This window comes from Phocoena phocoena, chromosome 15, assembly GCF_963924675.1.
Source record: "Phocoena phocoena chromosome 15, mPhoPho1.1, whole genome shotgun sequence".
Lineage (NCBI taxonomy): Eukaryota > Metazoa > Chordata > Mammalia > Artiodactyla > Phocoenidae > Phocoena > Phocoena phocoena.
This window is the reverse complement of record NC_089233.1, coordinates 58,178,756-58,198,226: the sequence shown is the minus strand read 5'-3', so window position 1 is coordinate 58,198,226 and position 19,471 is coordinate 58,178,756. Positions and strand designations below refer to the sequence as shown.

At 41.5% G+C, this 19,471-nt stretch overlaps 1 protein-coding gene across 1 annotated transcript in view; it reads right to left on the bottom strand.

Moving 5' to 3' along the window:
• DNAAF9 (dynein axonemal assembly factor 9) overlaps nt 1-19,471 on the bottom strand; it is a 146,221-nt gene that overhangs the window by 43,250 nt on the left and 83,500 nt on the right. The window contains exons 17-21 of the mRNA XM_065892337.1: nt 16,729-16,840; nt 15,634-15,704; nt 14,655-14,705; nt 13,832-13,919; nt 3,456-3,559 (exon numbers count right to left, since the gene is read on the bottom strand). Coding sequence (XP_065748409.1) covers nt 3,456-3,559; nt 13,832-13,919; nt 14,655-14,705; nt 15,634-15,704; nt 16,729-16,840 — 426 coding nt within the window. The remainder of the gene's footprint in view (nt 1-3,455; nt 3,560-13,831; nt 13,920-14,654; nt 14,706-15,633; nt 15,705-16,728; nt 16,841-19,471) is intronic.

Genomic DNA, 19,471 nt, shown 5'->3' with positions numbered 1-19,471 from the left:
GTGTAAGGTAAGAGTCTAACTTCATTCTTTTGCATGTGGATATCCAGTTTTTCCAGCACTGTTTGTTGAAAAGACTGTCCTCTTCTCATTGAATGATCCTGGCACCCTTGTTGAAAATCATTTGACCATATAAGCAAGACTTTCTTTTTGGGCTCTCTATTCTGCTCCATTGGTCTACATATCTAATCTTACACCAATACCACACTGTTACAATTATTGTAGCTCTGTAGCTAGTTTTGAAATTAGGAAGTGTGAGTCCTCGAACTTTCTTCTTTTTCAAGATCATTTTGGCTATGTTGGCAAGGGAGTCCCTTGAGATTCCATATGAATTTCAGGATGGGTTTTTTCATTTCTGCAAAAAACGCCATTGGGGTTTTAACAGGAATTGCCCTGAATCTATTGATTGCTTTGGGTAGTACTATCATCTTATTTTAATATTAAGTTTTCCAGCCCATGAACGTGGGATGTCTTACCATTTATTTAGGTCTTCTTTAATTTCTTTCAGCAATGTTTTGTGGATTTTGGTGTTTTAAGTCTTTCAACTCCTTGGTTAAATTTATTGGAATTGTTTCCTTTAAGAACCGTTTCGGATTATTCACAGTTTGGGTACAGAAAATGCAACTGTTCTTTTATCTGTTTATTTCATATTCTGCAACATTGGTGAATTCGTTTGTTAATTCTAACAGTTTGTGTGTGTGTGTGTGTAATCTTTAGGAATTTCTACATATAAATCATGTCATCCATGAACAGAGCTACTTTTACTTCTTTCTTTCCAATTTAAATGCCTTTTATTTCTTTTGCTTGCCTAACTGCTCTGGCTAGGACTTCCAATACTATGTTGAATAGACGTGGCAAAAGCAAGTATTTTCGTCTTGCTCCTGATCTCAGAGGAAAACGTTTTTTTATAAAGTTAGTTTATATATACTTTAAAATTTTTATTTATTGATTTTTGGCTGTGGGCTTCTCTAGTTGCAGCACATGGGCTTAGTTGTGTTATGTGGGATTTTAGTTCCCCAACCAGGGACCAAACCTGGGCCTGCTGCATTGGGAGCATGGGGTCTTAACCACTGGACGGCCAGGGAAGTCCCTTTTTTTTTTTTTTTTTAATAATTTAAGATTTCATTATGAAAGTCGTATGTTCATTAAATAAAAATTTGAGAAAAATATAAAAATAGAATAGAGAATAAAGGTTAAAAAAATTAATCCAAGGTCCCATCACCCAACTCCAACTACAGCTAACATTTTAGTACTTTTCCTTCTAGTCTGTTCTTCCTATTCATTCATTGACTTCCCTTTTTTATGTACTGGGAAATCATATTCACTTTTACAGTTTCATATCTTGCTTTTAAAACTTAATCTACCATTCGCATCTACCATGTTGTTGTAAACTATCTGTAAACATTTTCTAAGGCTGCATCTGACTCCCCTCTTAGCCCACCACTATGACTGGACATTCATATTATCAATTCCACTTCACCTTTTGTTTACTTCACTGTACCTTTTATCTACTCTTTACTAATTTACTAATTTACATTAGTGGTAATTTACATTAGTGGTAGCATGCATCTGATGTGCTTCCACGTATCTGTTAACTAACCTCATGTCCTCTGAACATCCATGACCTGGCACTCAGTGTTTTCATGTTGATAAAGTTAGAGCTCTTCATAGAAAAGAAACAGCAACTCATTTTTTAATAATCACCAAAAACAGTTTTCCTGGTTTGTGTTTTTGTCTTTTAATTCCCCTTTTGAATACTTTTTAGAGTTTTAAATTATTAGTGTGATAAATTTTATGCTACATCCATACAGTGGAATACTACTCATCAATAAAGCAATAAAAAGGAAAAACTATTGATACACACAACAACATGGATGACCTAAAAATCATGTTGAGTGAAAAATGCCAGGCCCAAAAAGGTACAGAATGTATGATGTCCATTTATATAACATTTTAGAAAATGTAAACTAATCTACAGTGACAGAAAGCTAGTAAGTGGTTGCCTAAAGCCAGAAGCTGGGGGAAAAGATGATCTGCAAAAAGGTATTAGAAAACTTTTGGGGGGTGACAAAAATCTGTATCTTGACTGTGCTGGTGGTTTCATGAATATATACATCTGTCAAAACTTTAAACAGATACAGTTAACTGTATGTATGTATGTATTTATAATATATTTTATTCAGTTGAACATATCTAAAATATTTTAAATGTAATCAATATAAAAATATTATGAGATATTTTACATGCTTTTTTTAAGGTATAGCTGATGTACAATATTATATAAATTTCAGGTGCACAACACAGTGATTCACAATTTTTAAGGGTTATATTCTATTTATAGTTATTATAAAATATTGGCTATATTCCCTGTGTTGTACAATAAGTCCTTGTAGCCAGTTAATTGCACTTAGAGTATATTTCAATAAATTATCAGCAAAAAGTTAAAAAATCCTTAAGTGGTCAAATCTGACAAACTGTTTCTTTAGAATTTCTTGTATCATTTCTAAGCTTAGATTAGAAAGTCTTCCTGTCCCTAAAGATTTAATAAATATTCATTTTTATATTCTCCTTAACTGGACTTATTGTGGTGATCATTTAATAATATATATGTCTAAGACAGTAGATCTTAAAAGTTCTCATCAGAATCTGAAAAAGAATGGATATATGTAAATGTATAACTGAATCGCTTTGCTGTACACCTGAAACTAATATACTGTAAATCAACTACACCCCAATATAAAATAAAAATTAAATTTAAAAAAGTTCTCATAAGAAAAATAATTTGTAACTATACCCTTCTTTCTACTTACGAAATTTTAAAATATTTAATTTTCTCAGAAGTTTATTTTCATTTTTGATATGAGTTAAAAATCCATCCCCACCCACCCCAAAATTAGGTAACTTATCATTCCAGCCCTTAAGTTTCACCCTTTCCTTCCTGATGTTGGAAGACTCTTTAACCTAATTAATATCAAATATCAAAGCTTTCACCTAATATAGCCATCTAACCTGTCTGGTTGGTCTGTCTGCATTTTTGAACAGCCTTTAAGGAACCAGGTTCTATGTGGAAGAAAGATATAACTCTTTCTGACTTGCTCACATAATTCATTTTCAGAGCTATCTGACCAAACCACTTTACCCGGTCTCTGTCCCGGCTCCCAAACAAGCTGGTTTTGAGGCTGAGACCACAAAGGGTGGAGGGCCTGTCCTCTGCTCTGGTGTCACACTGTGATGAGCTGTGCCCTGGCCAAAGGGTACAGGCTAGGGGAAACTCATAGCTACCCCTATGGCTCACAAGAGCCTCTCCATGACTTTCCTGCCTGCCTGCCTCAAAGGCAGCGCTGGTTCCTAACATCCTGCCCTGTGGTGGTAGAGGGAAGACAGGGAGTTATTTGATTTTCCCTCAGAAGTGTGAGTATCTTTCTGAACATCAAAACCATGGACTGTAAAACACCTACCCCATCATAAAACAAAACGGAATTCATGTGATCCTTGGAAATGATGATATTTCCGTGATGACGGTCAGAAAACAGAAGTCCACCAGAGAAGAAATGTACTTTCCCTGGAACGAAAAGAGATCTGGTAAGAGCTGGAGGGCTGGATTCTGGGGGCCAGTATCACAGCGTTCTTCCTGCAGGTTCCAGGCCAAGACAGAGTGGTAACTAGAGACCATCTGAAGTGCTTAAGTTAAACGATCTTTATGCTGAGAACTGTGCTCTGAGAAAGCCAATGTACCCTCCTAGGGCCTCAGAGAGAAATGAGGCATCAGATACAGTCTTTGCATAAGAATTAGAAAAAGCAACAAGTGAGTAAGTTATCAGCTGATGGAGAGAGGCAAAATTCACATTCACTTATGGGTGTCTTCCAGGGAAATACACTAGAAAAGACTTTGGGTATATCTGCTCCATTACTGAGTTTACAGATGCTCCTTTCTACTATTTTGGCAGAAGCTGGCTCAGCTCTGAAATGACCACATCTCTCACATAAGGCCCAAGAAAGAGCACTAGGGCATCAGCTGTTGAAAGAATGGTGAAGGGTGCTTAGGAGCCCCTTGCCAGGAAAGGAACGTGTGAGTTAGGCAATAAGTGAATTCTACAGACACTGGAGGCTGCTGTTCTGTAGTTCCCAAAAGCAAGATGGGTGGGACATGGACACTGAGTGTGGGTTCCTTAGAATAAGGATTCAGGTTTAAGGAGAGCTGCTTGTTTCCTGGGTGGCCAAGGTTACACAGCAGCTCAGTATGGGCCCTAGGGAGTAGATCATAGAAATGATGGACACTAAGGTGACAAGGGTTAAGGCTGGGCCTGGGCTTGCTTTGGAGACCCAAATGAAGCACCCAGGGCACACATAAGACCCATAGGTGAAGCTGCTCTCTGGAATGGTCCAAGCTGGATCCTTCCGATTGCTGTAATAGCCTTTCTTTCCATGTTTTCACAAACAGAGAAGAGATAGAGTATTTCTTAGAGCTCAAGGCACAGGCTTGGGGAAAACCACCAATATCTTATTGCTAAGGCAGAGGACATGAGACCAAGAAGAGGGACTGATTCCTTGAGCTGTAGTTCTAAAATGGCAGCCCCAAAGCTGTGTAAGTTGTAATGACAAGAGCAAAGGCCAAGTTTTGAAGGTTTCCTGAAAAGGTGGAGTTTCAGGAGGCAGAGAGGGGCCTAGAGAGTATGTGTGCTTGTGTGTGTGCATGTTAATGGGGGGTGGGGAGAAGTGGGGGAGATGGAGGCAGTTTTTAGGTACTAGAGGACGGTTTGAAGCCTGAATCATAACAAAAGAACAAGACAACCAGTCAGCGGGAACTAATGCCAACCTTACCAGCCAGCCCAGTTCAAGGCACTCAATGGTTCAAGTCCTGTAAGTCTCCTACCCTCTAACAAGTAAAACCTAGCCTCACCTACACACAGTCATGCCCTATGGCCCTCTTGAGTGGAGGCTCCTCATGCCCCAGCCTCATCCTGCACCCATGCCAAGGTTCATCACTGCTGTTCCCAGACCATTCCCTCCCAAAATGGCACAATATTTTCATTCCCTCAGAGACTCATGCCCCTCCTTTCCTTCACTGCTCACATCTACTGCCCTCCTAATTATGCTACAACACTTCAAACAGCTTCTGAATGTGTTCACAGTCTTCTCTTCCAAAGCCGACACTCCCATTCCCTCTAAGAGATCAGGGGGTGGGCCATGCCACGCTCTGGCCTTGCTGCTCCTCAATGCCAGTTCAATACCAGTAAAGCAGCACCCAGAATGTCTTAACTTCTGAAATCTTCAGCTCCAGAACCTACTCTCTGACTACAAAATGCCATCATACTTTTAACTATCTCACTCCCCAAACCTCATCCCGTGATGTCACTGAGACTTTGAAGCCTTCAGTTCCCCCATTTTCCCTTATTGCTCAGAAATTTCTGACTTTCCTCTCATCCACATTCAGGGCCAATCCCCAGGGACAAGACAAACTTTTGATCTCTGTTTTGTCAGGGAAAGGGATGGGAACAGATTTTATTTAGTATTTACTAAGCACCAACCATGTCATATACATTATAGTTTCCCATCTTTGCAACAACTGTAAGAGTTAGTATTATTTTTAGAGGACTGATGGGAAATTCAAGCTTAGAGAGATCTTCCCAAAAGTCATAGAACTGCTTGATAGTGGAGCCAAGTACAGAACACAGGTTTGTCTGATGCCAGGGCACTGTACCACGCTAGCCACTTCGATTCTCTTTTTTCCTTTACTTCTGCTCTACCCACAGCCCATTTGTGGCTAATCTGATGAGGTACCTTCTCTGCTTGCTCAACCTCAACAAGCCCTCAGTGCTGCCTGGCAGTCCCACCACTGCCATCTCCTTCCATCAACTCCTCCAGGGCCCAACCAAAGCCCTTAACACGCTCCTAACACCACAACTTCTTAAACTCCAGCCACAAGATGACTCTACCTACTGTTAAAGAGGAAAGAGGGGTCAACAGGTGTAATCAGGTAGAAACTGCTCCCCTACCTACTGCTTAGTATCTGGACCCTTCCATGTCCTGGGCTCACCGTCCACCTGTATACCTCTAACATGAAGCTTCTCAGGAACAAGTACCACTCAAAGGCCTCCTGGACAAACCTCAGAATCACTCCAAAGCTTCCAGAAAACAGCACGTATCTGAGAGTTGGTACATTCCAAGTAGTCACTGGGAAGATGGGAAAAGAAGTGGATCAGGGTGGTCATCTCCAGCACTTCTTCTCCCCCTAGATTCTAAAGCCTCAAAACAAAATGGAAAAGAGGCGGAGAGAAATTCACAAGGCAGTGCTGGAAAAGTACTCACTATGGGGCCTGGCCCAGGGCAAGAGCTGATTTTAGTACTGGTGCAGACTGTTCTGTGTTGCAACTACCCTTTGCTCTGGGAATAGTAACTCTGTTATTATTCTCAGGGCACACATGAGATAACTGGAGTCTCTCACTGGGTGGTCCAATGCCAGTGCCCCAGTCTCTTAGATCCTAATCCATTTGAAGTATTAACACTTCCAGTATCTGTTCTGGACTTGTGACTGTCAAACTGTTATCTGATAGGACATGCCTTTGCAAGGGCTTCTCAGTGACTGGGGGAGCCAATTCCTGATGAGATCTCCCTGGCTCCTTAACCAATCCCTGGTGCCTTGCTTAATGGGCTCTTTCATTCCTTCTCCATTCTGTGAGTCTGAAAACCCAAGGTAAGAGGAAGTTCCCCCTCAGTACCCAAGAAGTAGCAGGGGACTACAGCAGGGCTGTCTTTGACTGACCTCTACATCCCCGGACATCTAACAGGAACGAGCCCTCAGGGCAAAATAAGACACCAAATGTTAATGAAGAATTTGGCTTTTCCTCCTTCAGACAACTGGCTGTACAAATAAAACCCCCTGGACTTCCCTGGTGGCGCAGTGGTTAAGAATTCGCCTGCCAATGTAGGGGACAAGGGTTCGAGCTCTGGTCCAGGAAGATCCCACATGCTGCGGAGCAACTAAGCCCGTGCGCCACAACTACTGAACCTGCACTTTAGAGCCCTTGAGCCACAGCTACTGAGCCCGCGTGCCTAGAGCCCATGCTCCGCAACGAGAGAAGCCATCGCAATGAGAAGCATGTGCACCACAACGAAGACTAGCCCCCACTCGCCACAACTAGAGAAAACCCTCATGCAGCAAAGACCCAACACAGCCAAAAATAAATAAATAAATAAAATAAAAATCCTCCAATGGTCCAGCCTGTGTAAAGAGGGAACATTATCACTGCTGGGAAAATATTATGATGCAATGGCTGGATAATTTTCCTTCTGTGTGTGTGACAGTATGTGAAGTATACACATATGATTTAAAGAAAAAAACCTGGGCTTCCCTGGTGGCGCAGTGGTTGAGAGTCTGCCTGCCGATGCAGGGGACGCGGCTTTGTGCCCCGGTCCGGGAAGATCCCACATGCCGCAGAGCGGCTAGGCCCGTGAGCCATGGCCACTAAGCCTGCGCATCCGGAGCCTGTGCTCCGCAACGGGAGAGGCCACAACAGTGAGAGGCCCGCGTACCAAAAAAAAAAAGGAAGAAAAAACCCTAAACAACAACAAACCCTGATGCCTGTATATGCACCACTCAGCTTAAGAAATCAAGTATTCCTAGTGCCTTTGAAGCCTCCTCAATGTCCTTCCTCAAAGGCCCTCTCTCTTCCACCCAGAGGGAACCAACATCCCAAATTTTATGTAGCTTTACCATACTTCAATGTATCTATAAACTATATATGATTTAGTCTTGTCTCTTTTACTTTCATACAAATGGAATCTTAATACATGTGTTCTTTTGTGACTTGCTTACTTCTTGCAGCATCCTGTTCCTGAGAGTCATCCACGCTGTAGGTAACACGCAACTGTGGGAAATGTGTATGTTGTAGGTATATGCTATATAATTCATTCATGCTCAGTGCTGCAGAGAAATTTCTCTTTTAAAGTGTCCCTCAACAGTTTCATATCAGCACAAGGGAACACATGAGAGGGTGTAGAATGAAGCAGATGGCCACTGCCTGGGCCTTCCCATCACAGGAAGGTGAAACTCAGTTTGGTCACCAGAGTTCTCAGACTTTATGTGTCAATGGTACCAGGATCTCTGCTCCTCATTGCTAAAAAATCTCTGCCTGATGGAAAAAATACTCTGGAATCTGTAAATTGCTACAGGGATAATGAAGGTGCTGCCCGAGGGCCAACCATTCACTGAGGCTTGTAGGAAATAGTAGATATATGGTCAATTGATATTCAACAAAGGTGCAAAGACAATTCAAAGTAGAAAGGAGAGTCTTTTCAACAAATGGTGCTGGAAAAAATGGATATTCCCATGTAAAACAATGACCATCAATTCATACTTTGCACCAGATATTCTGCCCATTCGCACCAACCACAGTGGAAAACCTCATACTTCATAGGGATGGCAGGTAGTGTTCTCAGAATGATTTTGCCTCACTACCGGGGTAAAATTAGTCCTAAACTAAATGCTGCTCTGCTTCTTGCCTAACAAAGCTTAAAAGACAGGCCCAGATGATAAGAGTAGAAGAGAAATAGAGCAGTTATTATCACTGTATTCCCTATGTTCGCGGCTAGAGGAAAGACTGAACCATGCTAACCTGAGACATGGAAGATGTAAAAAATGTCTAAATTGAACTTCTAGAGATGAAAAATACAACTTCTGAGAAGAAAAAAACACTGGATAAGACTAATGACATGACAACTGTTGAGAGCTTAGCTACTCCGTGGTACTGCTACCTCAGCATCCATCTTGTTTGGCCAAGCAGCCTGCACGGGCCGTAAACTGACACTAGCCCCCTCATGCAAGCGCATGCCCTAGACAACAGCCTGCAGAGTCACAAGCAAATGTAAGTTCCTGATATGACTTTCCCAGAAGCCCTTGTCATCAACAGTCTCCCCTGCCTCCTTAGTGCCTTCTCCTTGTATGCCCCTTATATAAGACCTCCATGGAGCTTACCAAAATTCCACTCTTTTTGGTTTGAATTGACCAGTTTGGCCTTAGCCAAAAGGCTAAGGAATCCCAAAGCACTCCAACCCACAGGCCCTAATAAAGGCAGGTACCCAGGTCCAGCCTGCACCTTGCCTTGACCACCGCCCCCTGACCCTACACCTCCGTGTAGCCCCTCAAGGCATGCCATTTCAATTTCTTTTGTGGTCTTTGGTTGAACCTGGCTCACCATCCAGCAGCCTGTGTTCTGTTCAACAAATGTTAATTTAACAAACTCATAACAACAATGCAGAACAAAAGATTAGTAAATCAGAATATGTAGAAACTATGCAAAATAAAACATAAAGAGAAAAAAGACTAAAAATAATTGTACAGAGCATCAGAGAGCTGTGGGACAACTTTAGGCAGCCAAATGTATGTAACTGGAATCCTTGAAGGAGAGGGGAAAAACTGAAGAAATAATGGCCAAAAAATTTCCAAATTTGAGGAAAACTCTAAATCCATCAATTCAAGAAACTAAATGAATCCCAAGCATAAGCAACATGAAGAAAACCACACCAGTCACATAAAGATCAGACTGCTTAAAATCTGTGATAAAAAGAAAGAAAATCTTAAAAGCAGCTGGTAATAAAAGACACCTTATATAGAAAGGAACAAAGATAAGAATGACAGTAGATTTCTGCTCAGAAATAATGTTAGTAAGAAGACAGTGGAGTGGAGCAACATCTTTAAAGCACAGAAAGAAATGGTCAACCTACAATTCTTTAGCAAGTGATAATATCTTTCAAAAGCCTCAGGGTTGGGACTTCTGAAATGGCTGTGAGGAGTCTGGAAAATTCTCTCCCCAGGAAGCAGCCATAAAACTGGACTGTCAAAAACAACTAGTTAAGGACTCTGGAAACGGACCAAAGTTATACAACAAAACTGAGAAGCATTTAAGGAATTCTACTGAAGCTTGGTAAGAACAGTGGAAATCTATGGTATTTTAGCTTGGGGCTATTCACATTACCTCCCCTCCAGCTCTGTGGTGCAGAAGTCTTATGAAGGAGAGAGGTTGGCCTGCTGGAGTGGCTGACTTTATCTGGGGGCAAAGCACAGAAAATTCCATACGTAGGGATATCAAAAACCAAAGCAATCCAAATGGCAAACATGGGACTTCTCTGGTGGCGTCGTGGATAAGACTCTGCGCTCCCAATGCAAGGGGCCCAGGTTCGATCCCTGGTCAGGGAACTAGATCCCACATGCATGTCACAACTAAGAGTTCATATGCTACAACTAAGGAGCCGGTGAGCCTCAACTAAGGAGCCCGAGAACCGCAAATAAGGAGCCCGCCTGCCGCAATTAAGACCTGGTACAACAACAACAAAAAAATAAATATTAAACAACAACAAGTGGGAAACATTCAGGGAAGACCAACGTACCAGAGATCTCAATGCTGGCTGGTACAATCAGCCAGAAATGTAACAGGAAAATCAGAGGATTGAGACCATAGATGGCAATTATGTCTTTACATACCACAAGAAAGATGTGTTGTAAGGCACTGTCCTGGTGCCAGGTGCACCAAGAGACAAGTACAGGAATGCTCATGAGAGCACTGTCTGCAATAGCAAAAAACTATAAACAACCCAAATGTCCATCAAGAGTCAAAAGGATAAACAGCATATTTTCATACAAAGCAATCCTATGGAACCATGAAAATGAATGAGCCTTATGGCTACGCACAACAACCTGGATGAATCTTACTTAGGACCAGAACACTGAGTGAAAAAAGCAAGTCCCAGAAGAACACGATAGAGTATGATCCTAATTTGTATTAAATTCAAAAATAAGACATTGTTTAGGGATATAGGCATATGTGGTAAAACTCTAAAGCAAGCTCCTGAGGATTAGGTACTGGGCAGCTTGCCTGACCAAGGTCAGCAGGGTAGGGAAGAGAAGGGCACATAAAGGAAATGAATGAAAAGGAAGCTGCATAACAAAAAGTCTTTTGATAGCAGAAGTCACTAACTGGGAAAGGGAAAAGATACCAGAGCTGGAAACATTTCAAGGTAAAGGAAGTACTATTCTTTTTGTCCATAAGTAGTTCACTGGGCCATCCTTACCAAAAATCAAAAGACCTGGACCACCCCCCGAGATGTCACCACTAACTTGTACTATAACCTCAGACCCATTTTTCACCTTCTATGGGGCTCAAGATACGAAGATCAATCAAGATAATGCATGCTGATAAGCTCTTTAAATGCCTTCAGAGGATGGGAACAGACAAATCTCAGTCTCAACTCCAGGCATATTTACTTAGATCCAAATGACATTTAAGCTTCAGGACCCCTCACCTGCTCAAGCCCCTTTTCAAGGCCGAGAGAAGAGACTTAACCCTTCTGTATGTACTATTTTTCCTTAAGAGAGCCCTGAAGTGGTATAAACTTCAAACCCTATAAAACTGACCTGAGCCCTGAAGTGGTGAAATGCTAAATATACAGCCAGAGGATACTCCTATTTAAATTCTCTGCTCTACTGAAATTTCCTGCCTCAGAAATCCATCTCCTTAATTCAAACTACATTTTCCTCAGGAACTAAGAAAGTGTGAAATCTAAGCTCTCAAGTGTGTGACTAACAAGGCCCCAGAAATTCCTGGCTTTATTCGTGTGTAGAGACCTCAGGATACACTGAATCTTGCTGGATAACTCAATACAGTGTAAGATTATTTTTCTAACAAGGACTTTTGCTAAGAAGGTGCAAACTAATTTTGGCAAATATCCTTGCTAAATATTATAACTGGCTCAACTATGACACAGCACAACCACCTCTGTGTTGTGTCTACAAGCTGATTTTAAAACATTATGCAACTTTGCCTCAAGGCTGGGGGTACTGTCACACACTCTCCTGTCTTTGGCAAATGTTCCTAACTTCCTGGTTTTTTGCACCAGGATCTGGAGAGGCAGAAATGCAGGGGGCACAGCATGATAAAAAATGCTACCTGGCATTTTGTGGATCGAAAACCAGGACTCCTTGTGCTTTATCTTCTATGACAACGGAGGAGCCAAGTTTAACCAGTGATCTGAGAACATGGAGAGCAACTTGTCACTGGAGAGAATATTTTCAAGAAGAACAAATTATCCAGAGAGAGAATTTGCTTAGTAAAGGATCAGGAATTTGTGGAGTAAGTCATAACTCCTCTTCCACAAAAAAGGCTTATCTAACAGGGAAAGAATAGGACTCATAAGAAAATGTTATTTTGAGGAAACCAAAAAGGAGCATGGAATGAATCCCCAGGAAATCCATGTAAGACCAACACAGTTCTTGAGAATTCTACATCAGCAGAAACACTGCCAGCTTGGACTGAAAGGGATAGAGAGAAGAGAAAAATGAAAGGAGACTGTTGGACCCCCAAAATTCTAGCGGCAAGAAGCAGGCTGATAAAACTAGTCAGCTACAAAGTGCCACCTTCATGAAAAGGAAGAACGACAGAGGTATAGCCACAGACCAGAGGGCAGAGTCGTGAGCCTAGAGGGCAAAACTAAGAGTTTAGAGGGTAGAACCAAGAGCCCAGGGGGCAGAACTAAGGGCCACGGAGGACTATTCCTAGGCCTTGAAACCTAATCTAGGAACTGGAGTTTGTCTAGCTGAATTTCAAAGCTGCCTTGGGGTTGGGACTCCTTTTTACCTTTCATTTTTCCCCCTTTTTAATATGAATGTCTATAACTGTTATCCTATGCCAGTCCTACCTTGTATGTTGTGAGGGCTGGGGCAGATAACTTGCCTCTAATTTCACAGGGCTACAGATGGAAAGGAATTGTGTTCAGGACCTGTACTTTATGAATTAGCTCCAGAGCCTCACGTACAGCTGATTTAAATAATCTTGATGATGAGATTATGGATTTTTCAGTTGGTGAGATTTAAGACTCTGAATTGTTACCATAATGGAATGAGGCTTGTGGGTGGGGGTGACTATATCTTGCATGTGAGAATCGTGGGGCCCAGAGGGCACACTGTGATAGGCAGAAATTTAAAACAGCCCCCATGATCTTCATCCTCTTAGGTTACTCCTGTATTCATGTAACATTATATGGCAAAAGGGAGATTATCTGATTGGGCCTCCTCTAATCACATGAGTCCTTTATAAGCAGACTTTTCTCTGCCTGGTAGAGGAGGAGTTCAGAGAGATTTGAAGTGTGAAAGAGATTCAACACAATTAAGGTTCTTTGTTGCTGAGATGGAGGGGGTCACAGGGCAAGGACTCCTGGGAGGAGGAGCTAAGAGTGGTCCCAGTTGATAGTCAGCAATGAAAGAGGCCCCTCAGTCCTACAGTCTGAAGGAAATGCACTCTGCAAACAACCTGGATGAGCTTGGGAGCAGGTTCTTTCCCAGAGCCTCCAGATATAAGCCTGGTTAATGCCCTGACTTCAGTCTTACGAAACCCTAAACATGAATCCAGCAAAGCCTTCCTGGACTTCTGACCACAGAACTGTGAGAAAATAAATGCATGTTGTTTTAAGCTACCGAATTTGTGGTAATTTGCTACACAGCAGTAAAAAAACTAACCCAGGTTTTGTTTTGGCCCAACAGAACCTATTTCTGGACATGTTGCTGCTCTAGCCCATTCTGAGAGCAATCCTCAGGCAGCAGCAAGAGGACCAGGTGCAGTTCTGGCACCAGTCCTTTCTAGCACAAGTTTCCTCATCTGGAAAATGGACAGATCAAAAGAGAAAGCTTTTGTAAGTAAGAAAGTAAGTAAGTAAGTAAGAAAACACTTCTACACCAACAAGTTTTTTCAGATATCAGATGTGTTATTAATTACAACACTCATGTTGAAACCTGTGAAAGAGGTACCCAGACAGAGTCAAAAACAGAAAAGTCAGAGCCGCTCACCTTCCTCAGGCCAAGACTGTTGATTACTAGAATAAAGATACGCCCCTTCTCCTCTAGTTAGAAAAGTGCCCAGGAAACACTCATCTCCCTTTAAAAAACAAACACAAAGAGCAGGTGATTTACAGCATAAACATTCAGAGAATCAAAAGTCCTGCCCAAGTTAGTCCATCTACAGAGGCTGCTAAGTCAGCCTCAGATTTACCCAGCTTCTTTCCTGGCCTTTGGCACTGCTTGGCTCTTTGCCATGTTACTGGTATTCGTGACTCATGCTGAGAAAAAGAATGTTAAGGTCCTCTCTGAGTCTAGGCACCATGGTCTGCAATGCTTGTTCATGTTCCCGTAGATTTATATCCTCTGATAAAAGAGGCAGCTTCTCCTTGGCCTAAAGCCTTGACCTCTTAGCTCTACATGTCTAGGCCAATTTGAGATCTGCATGTATGTAATTTATTTATGCCACACCACGTGGCATGTGGGATCTTAGTTCCCCAACCAGGGATTGAACCCGCATCCCCTGCACTGGAAGCGGGAAGTCTTAACCACTGGACAGCTAGGGAAGTCCCTGAGATCTGCTTTTAAAAGTACTGGGAGATTTTGAAAAAACACCTAAAGGTTTAAGTGGCAGAAAGAATCCCTCTAGTTTGTACCCCATACATGGTTATTTCTAGAGCTCTGCTGGGAAGGGGAAGAATACAAAAAAGAATTGAGACAAGAAGGTACAGAACATTTAGATTAGCAGTAAGAGGAAATATTTTAAGTTGTTTTATAAACTGTTTACATTTCATTTTGATATGATGTTAACATTAAGAATAAGAAGGCTGCTTACCATAACCGATTGCTGGGTTTTCTCAGAAAATTTTACTTCAATATCTTCTACCTGTGTCCAAAAGGAATGCAGATTTTCAGTTTACTACTTCAAAGGCAAAACTCTGCTAGGTCTCCCTTGTGTTCACATATTTCTAAGAGAGCAGTCCCTCCATCAAATCCAGTGTTCTCAGGCCCTGATGGCTGGCAGAGCTGGCTGCTGGTCACAAAGCTCAGAGCACCAGGCCATGATGGGCTCTCTCATGGGGACATGAAGTCCAGCTAAATGAGCCTACGATATGTGGAGAGGATATGTTAGTCTCCACTTACATTTCACTTCGGAGAACACTATTTTTAGGGGTGAAGGAAAGAGAACATTTTAAAGTATTTTGAATGTGTTCTCATTTAAACATATTCACATTAGAGGATGACTCTTGCTCTCCTCTATTCATGTCAGGATTGTAGAAACAGAATATAAACAGATTCTGAAATAGGTACTCAGACCATTACTAGACTCACTGCTGTCATATTTTCTGTGTCCCAAGGCACCAGAGTTTCAGATCAAGTCCCACAGATGAAGATGGGACGATTCCACATGTAGAGACGTGGTTGTAAAAACTCAGCAGCAACTATTCTGACCAGAAAAGGGAGCACATGATCCACTTCTCACTTTCCCTGTGACCTTGGACAGGTTGGTCAATTTCTAAACCTCAGTCTCCTCATCTGTAAAATGAGGGTGTTAATTTTTCCCTTTCACAATTTAACAGGACCCAGATAACTGAGTTCCTTTCTTTTGGAACTTTTCCAAGATTATAAGAAAGTTAAAGAAACTAGATTCGTCTGTATAAAGAAAAAGAGCAGAGATAAAAACTTCTATTCCTGAAAAGTGGCTAGGTAAGGATCTGACATCCCACCAGGACCCAATGAAGAGGCTCTTCCTTAAACGTTCTCCCCAGTTTCTCCACGTTTATGTCCACTTTCACCTGATGAATGACACTAACCAGCCAGGAGCAGAATCTGGGTATGGCTGCTGTCAGGATTATGAAGCTGGTTTCTGTGGTAACAGTGCCATCTGCAGGAAGACCATAGATATGCCGGTTACTGCCCACCACCAGAGCCCACCTTGCAGGCCCCAGACTGCTTCCCCTTCTCAGGAGTGAGGGCTCCTCTTATTAGTATACAGAGTCTGAGGCCTTCAGAAAATGAAAACTTCCTCATTTGGGTACAGGGAGTCTAATGAGGGGATGGAGAAAGGCTTCCCCATGTGATTAACTCTGTTCTTTTTACACCAAATAGAAATACATATTTAAATAAAGAGTCCATTTTATCTATACTTTTAATTTTTGTCAAGGTAGTACAGATGTACATATTAAAAACCAAACAAAACATTATCAAGCTCATCCTACTAGCACTGGATATTATCATTCTCTAGAATTTTTTGCTAACATAATGGGTAAAAAAAAAATTTTTTTTTCTAACATAATTTGCTAATTATTATTTCAAATTGTTTTCCTGACTATTAGTAAGGCTGTACATATTCATATATATATATATACATATACATACAGTGGACCCTTGAACAATGTGAGGGCTAGGGGTACTGATCCTCTGCACAGTTGAAAATCCATGTGTAACTTTACAGTCAGCCCTCTGTATCCAGTTCCACAACCACGGATTCAACCAACCATGGAACATGTAGTTCTGTAGTATGTACTTACTGAAAAAAATTTGTGTATACGTGGACCTGTGTAGTTTAAACCTGTGTTCAGGGGTCAATTATGTGTGTCTGTGTATGTATAAATATTAAAATATATATATATTTTAAATATTTAAATTTTTTTTTTGTTTTCCACTCTGGTAAACTGCCTGCTCATATTTTTTGCCCATTTACCATGGGGTAGCTTGTCTTTTTCTTATCAATTTATAAAAGCTCTTCATAAATTAGGATATATACCCTTTGTTTATTTTAAGTATTCTAATATTTTCACCAGTTTATTGCTGGTCTTTTGATTTAGTTTATGGTTTATTTTGCCCAAAATATATATATACACATAAACAAGTTCAAGTTTTGCTTTCCAAAGATGACATATACTTACCCTTTTCTTTAACCAAGATCTGAGATGTCAAAAATGATTCTGAGAAGACCACAGATCCTAAGCACCCACATCCTCCCAGCAAGTCAGGTATGTCATAGAGGGTCATACAAGCCTGTATCAAATAAGAAACCAGAGCTAGTCCAATTGTCAGTCCTAAACATACAGGGAAAAATCCATAAGAAACAGACCACAAAATACTAAGGCACATGGCAAAAGAATACTGGAGAATTTCTAAGGAAAACTCAAGTATATCTTGAAATACATCTCAAACTGGGAGATGACTTCAGGATCACCCAGGCTTTTTGCTCCTTGGTCAGAGGCACACTTGGGCTAGATGAAGAATATCTTTACGTTTCTGTAAATTCCCTCAAATTGCTTATCCTCCCTAAATGGCAATGCAACAGCCTTCCTTCTTAACCATGACCAGTGTCACATCCCAGTGTGTCCACATGTTCATCCACTCCTTCTTTGGTTTGGGCTCGAGTTCTGAACAAATCTGGAAAGGGGGATACATGTCTTCATGGATATTTCTGGATACCTGTCAAAACATGCAAATGCTCCTTTCAGTACCAAAAAATTAAAAGAAAGCTGTTCGAGCTTTAATGGCCAAGACAAATAAAAATAGAGGCTTCAGTAGGCCAGAAAAAAACTAGAGCAACTCAGAGAAAGCTCCTGAATGGCTGGTAAGAAGGCTATAATTTAGTTAAAAACCACTGAAAATGACATAATTCTGAGATGAATCTAGCAGAGGAAATGCAGAAATTGGTACAAGCCAGAGTTAGAGTTTGAGATGACCGTGGAGATCTGGTGAAGGACATAGGATAAGCTGCACGATGAGCACTTCCAGGCCTTCCTGGCCTGACGATGCTGAATGGCCAGGTATAGAGCTCCTAAAGCCAGAGCTCATTTTCACACCTTGTTGTCCTCATATGGGATCCCTGCTCTATCCTCAGTACAGAGACAAAAGACCTAGGCCTCTTGAAGGGACTGCTAGATTCTCAAATAGATGGCAGGGGACTTCCCTGGTGGGCAGTGGTTAAGAATCTGCCTGCAAATGCAGGGGACACGGGTTCGAGCCCTGGTCTGGGAAGATCCCACATGCCGCGGAGCAACTAAGCCCATGTGTCACAACTACTGAAGCCTGCGCGCCTACAGCCTGAGCTCTGCAACAAGAGAAGCCACTGCAATAAGAAGCCCGTGCAGCACCACGATGAAGAGTAGCCCCCGCTCTTCGCAACTAGAGAAAGCCCGCGCAGCAATGAAGACCCAACGCAGCCAAAAAGAAATAAATAAAAAATAAATAAATTTATAAAGAAGAAAACAAAAAGATGGCAGAAGAGTTGAAAGGAAAAAAACCATAGTTAAAGTCCTTAATCATCCATGTTGTCATGATAAAGGAATGTACAAAGTGACAGACAGGCTTTATATTTCAGTTAACTTTCTCATTAGGCATGACAACTGGAAGGTTTATCTAAATTTGTTTCAAAGAATTTTGAGTACCTGAAGACACAGAACCTTCCTGGGCTACATGGTTCCTCTTAAGTGACAATGATCAGTTAGGTTCCCAAATCAATTAGGAAGACAAATCCTGTGGTTTCCTAATCCCCCACTTCCCTATTTGGCCTCTGGTGTTGAGGAAGGGGAGAGAGGACATTAAAAAGAAGACATGTAGCATTTTTTAGACACTTGCTATGTACTTCCCACATGTGGCATGGGGAGAGAAAAAATATGAAGCATTGTTCCTATCTTCAGGAAACCTATAAAGTATAGCTGGAGAGACAAGAGCATTCTTACATAGAAGTCATCATGTGACACATTACTATAGAATTACTCCCTAATTTATGTAATTTATCCCCTAATTATGTATTCCTATAGGAATACAGTACTTGTAGGGAGAAATCAGTAGGGTAGGCTTGGAGGAGGAGACAGTATTTCATCTTTGCCTGGAAGGGAGGATAGGATTTGGACAGAAAGCACCAACATCCTATCTTTTTTTTCCTATTTCATTAGCTGCTGCTGAATGTGTACTTAACGCAGTAGTATGATTCTACTGGACTGCTAATCACCTACTCCAGTGCAAAGCATCTTCCAGAGCACTGCACAAGAGTCTAAGAAGAGAAGTCAGGGAAACTAAAGTCCAGCAAGGAGACAAAGTATTATTACCTAAATATCAGAAAGTATTTCCCAGTGTCTTAATAATGTCACAAAAAAGTCTCCATTAGCTCTAAAAGAACATCACCACAAAATACTGACAGAGACAGGGAGCAGGTATGTTATAAACACAGAAACTACTCACAACCTTAAAAAATTACCCATGTTGTATCACTCTCTGTAGATGAGATAACACTATGCTTGTCCCCTGGTGATGGCAGTGGGCATGCATTTGCACCAAGTCATCCACATCTGCCCACCCACTTCCCTGTGACCAAAAGCTCACTGAAATTAAGGTTCAGGCAGTAGCCACAGAATGGACTGAAGGTACAACTTGTACCCATATATACTACAACCAGAATCTTGGCTGGATGTCCACCATCCTCTTATGCATTGCTTGCCAATTTTCTTCATATCAGGATACACTGGGGTAAACAGAGGATTTGGATGTGGCTGGGAGCAACTGGTTTAGAAACCCTGGCTCCCCAAGACCATGCCAGCTCACCTCAGGGACCAATAATTCTGCATCTCTACACCCATTCCCTTGGCCCATTAGTTCTGCCTTCAGCACGTAGGTCAGAAAGCTCTGTTC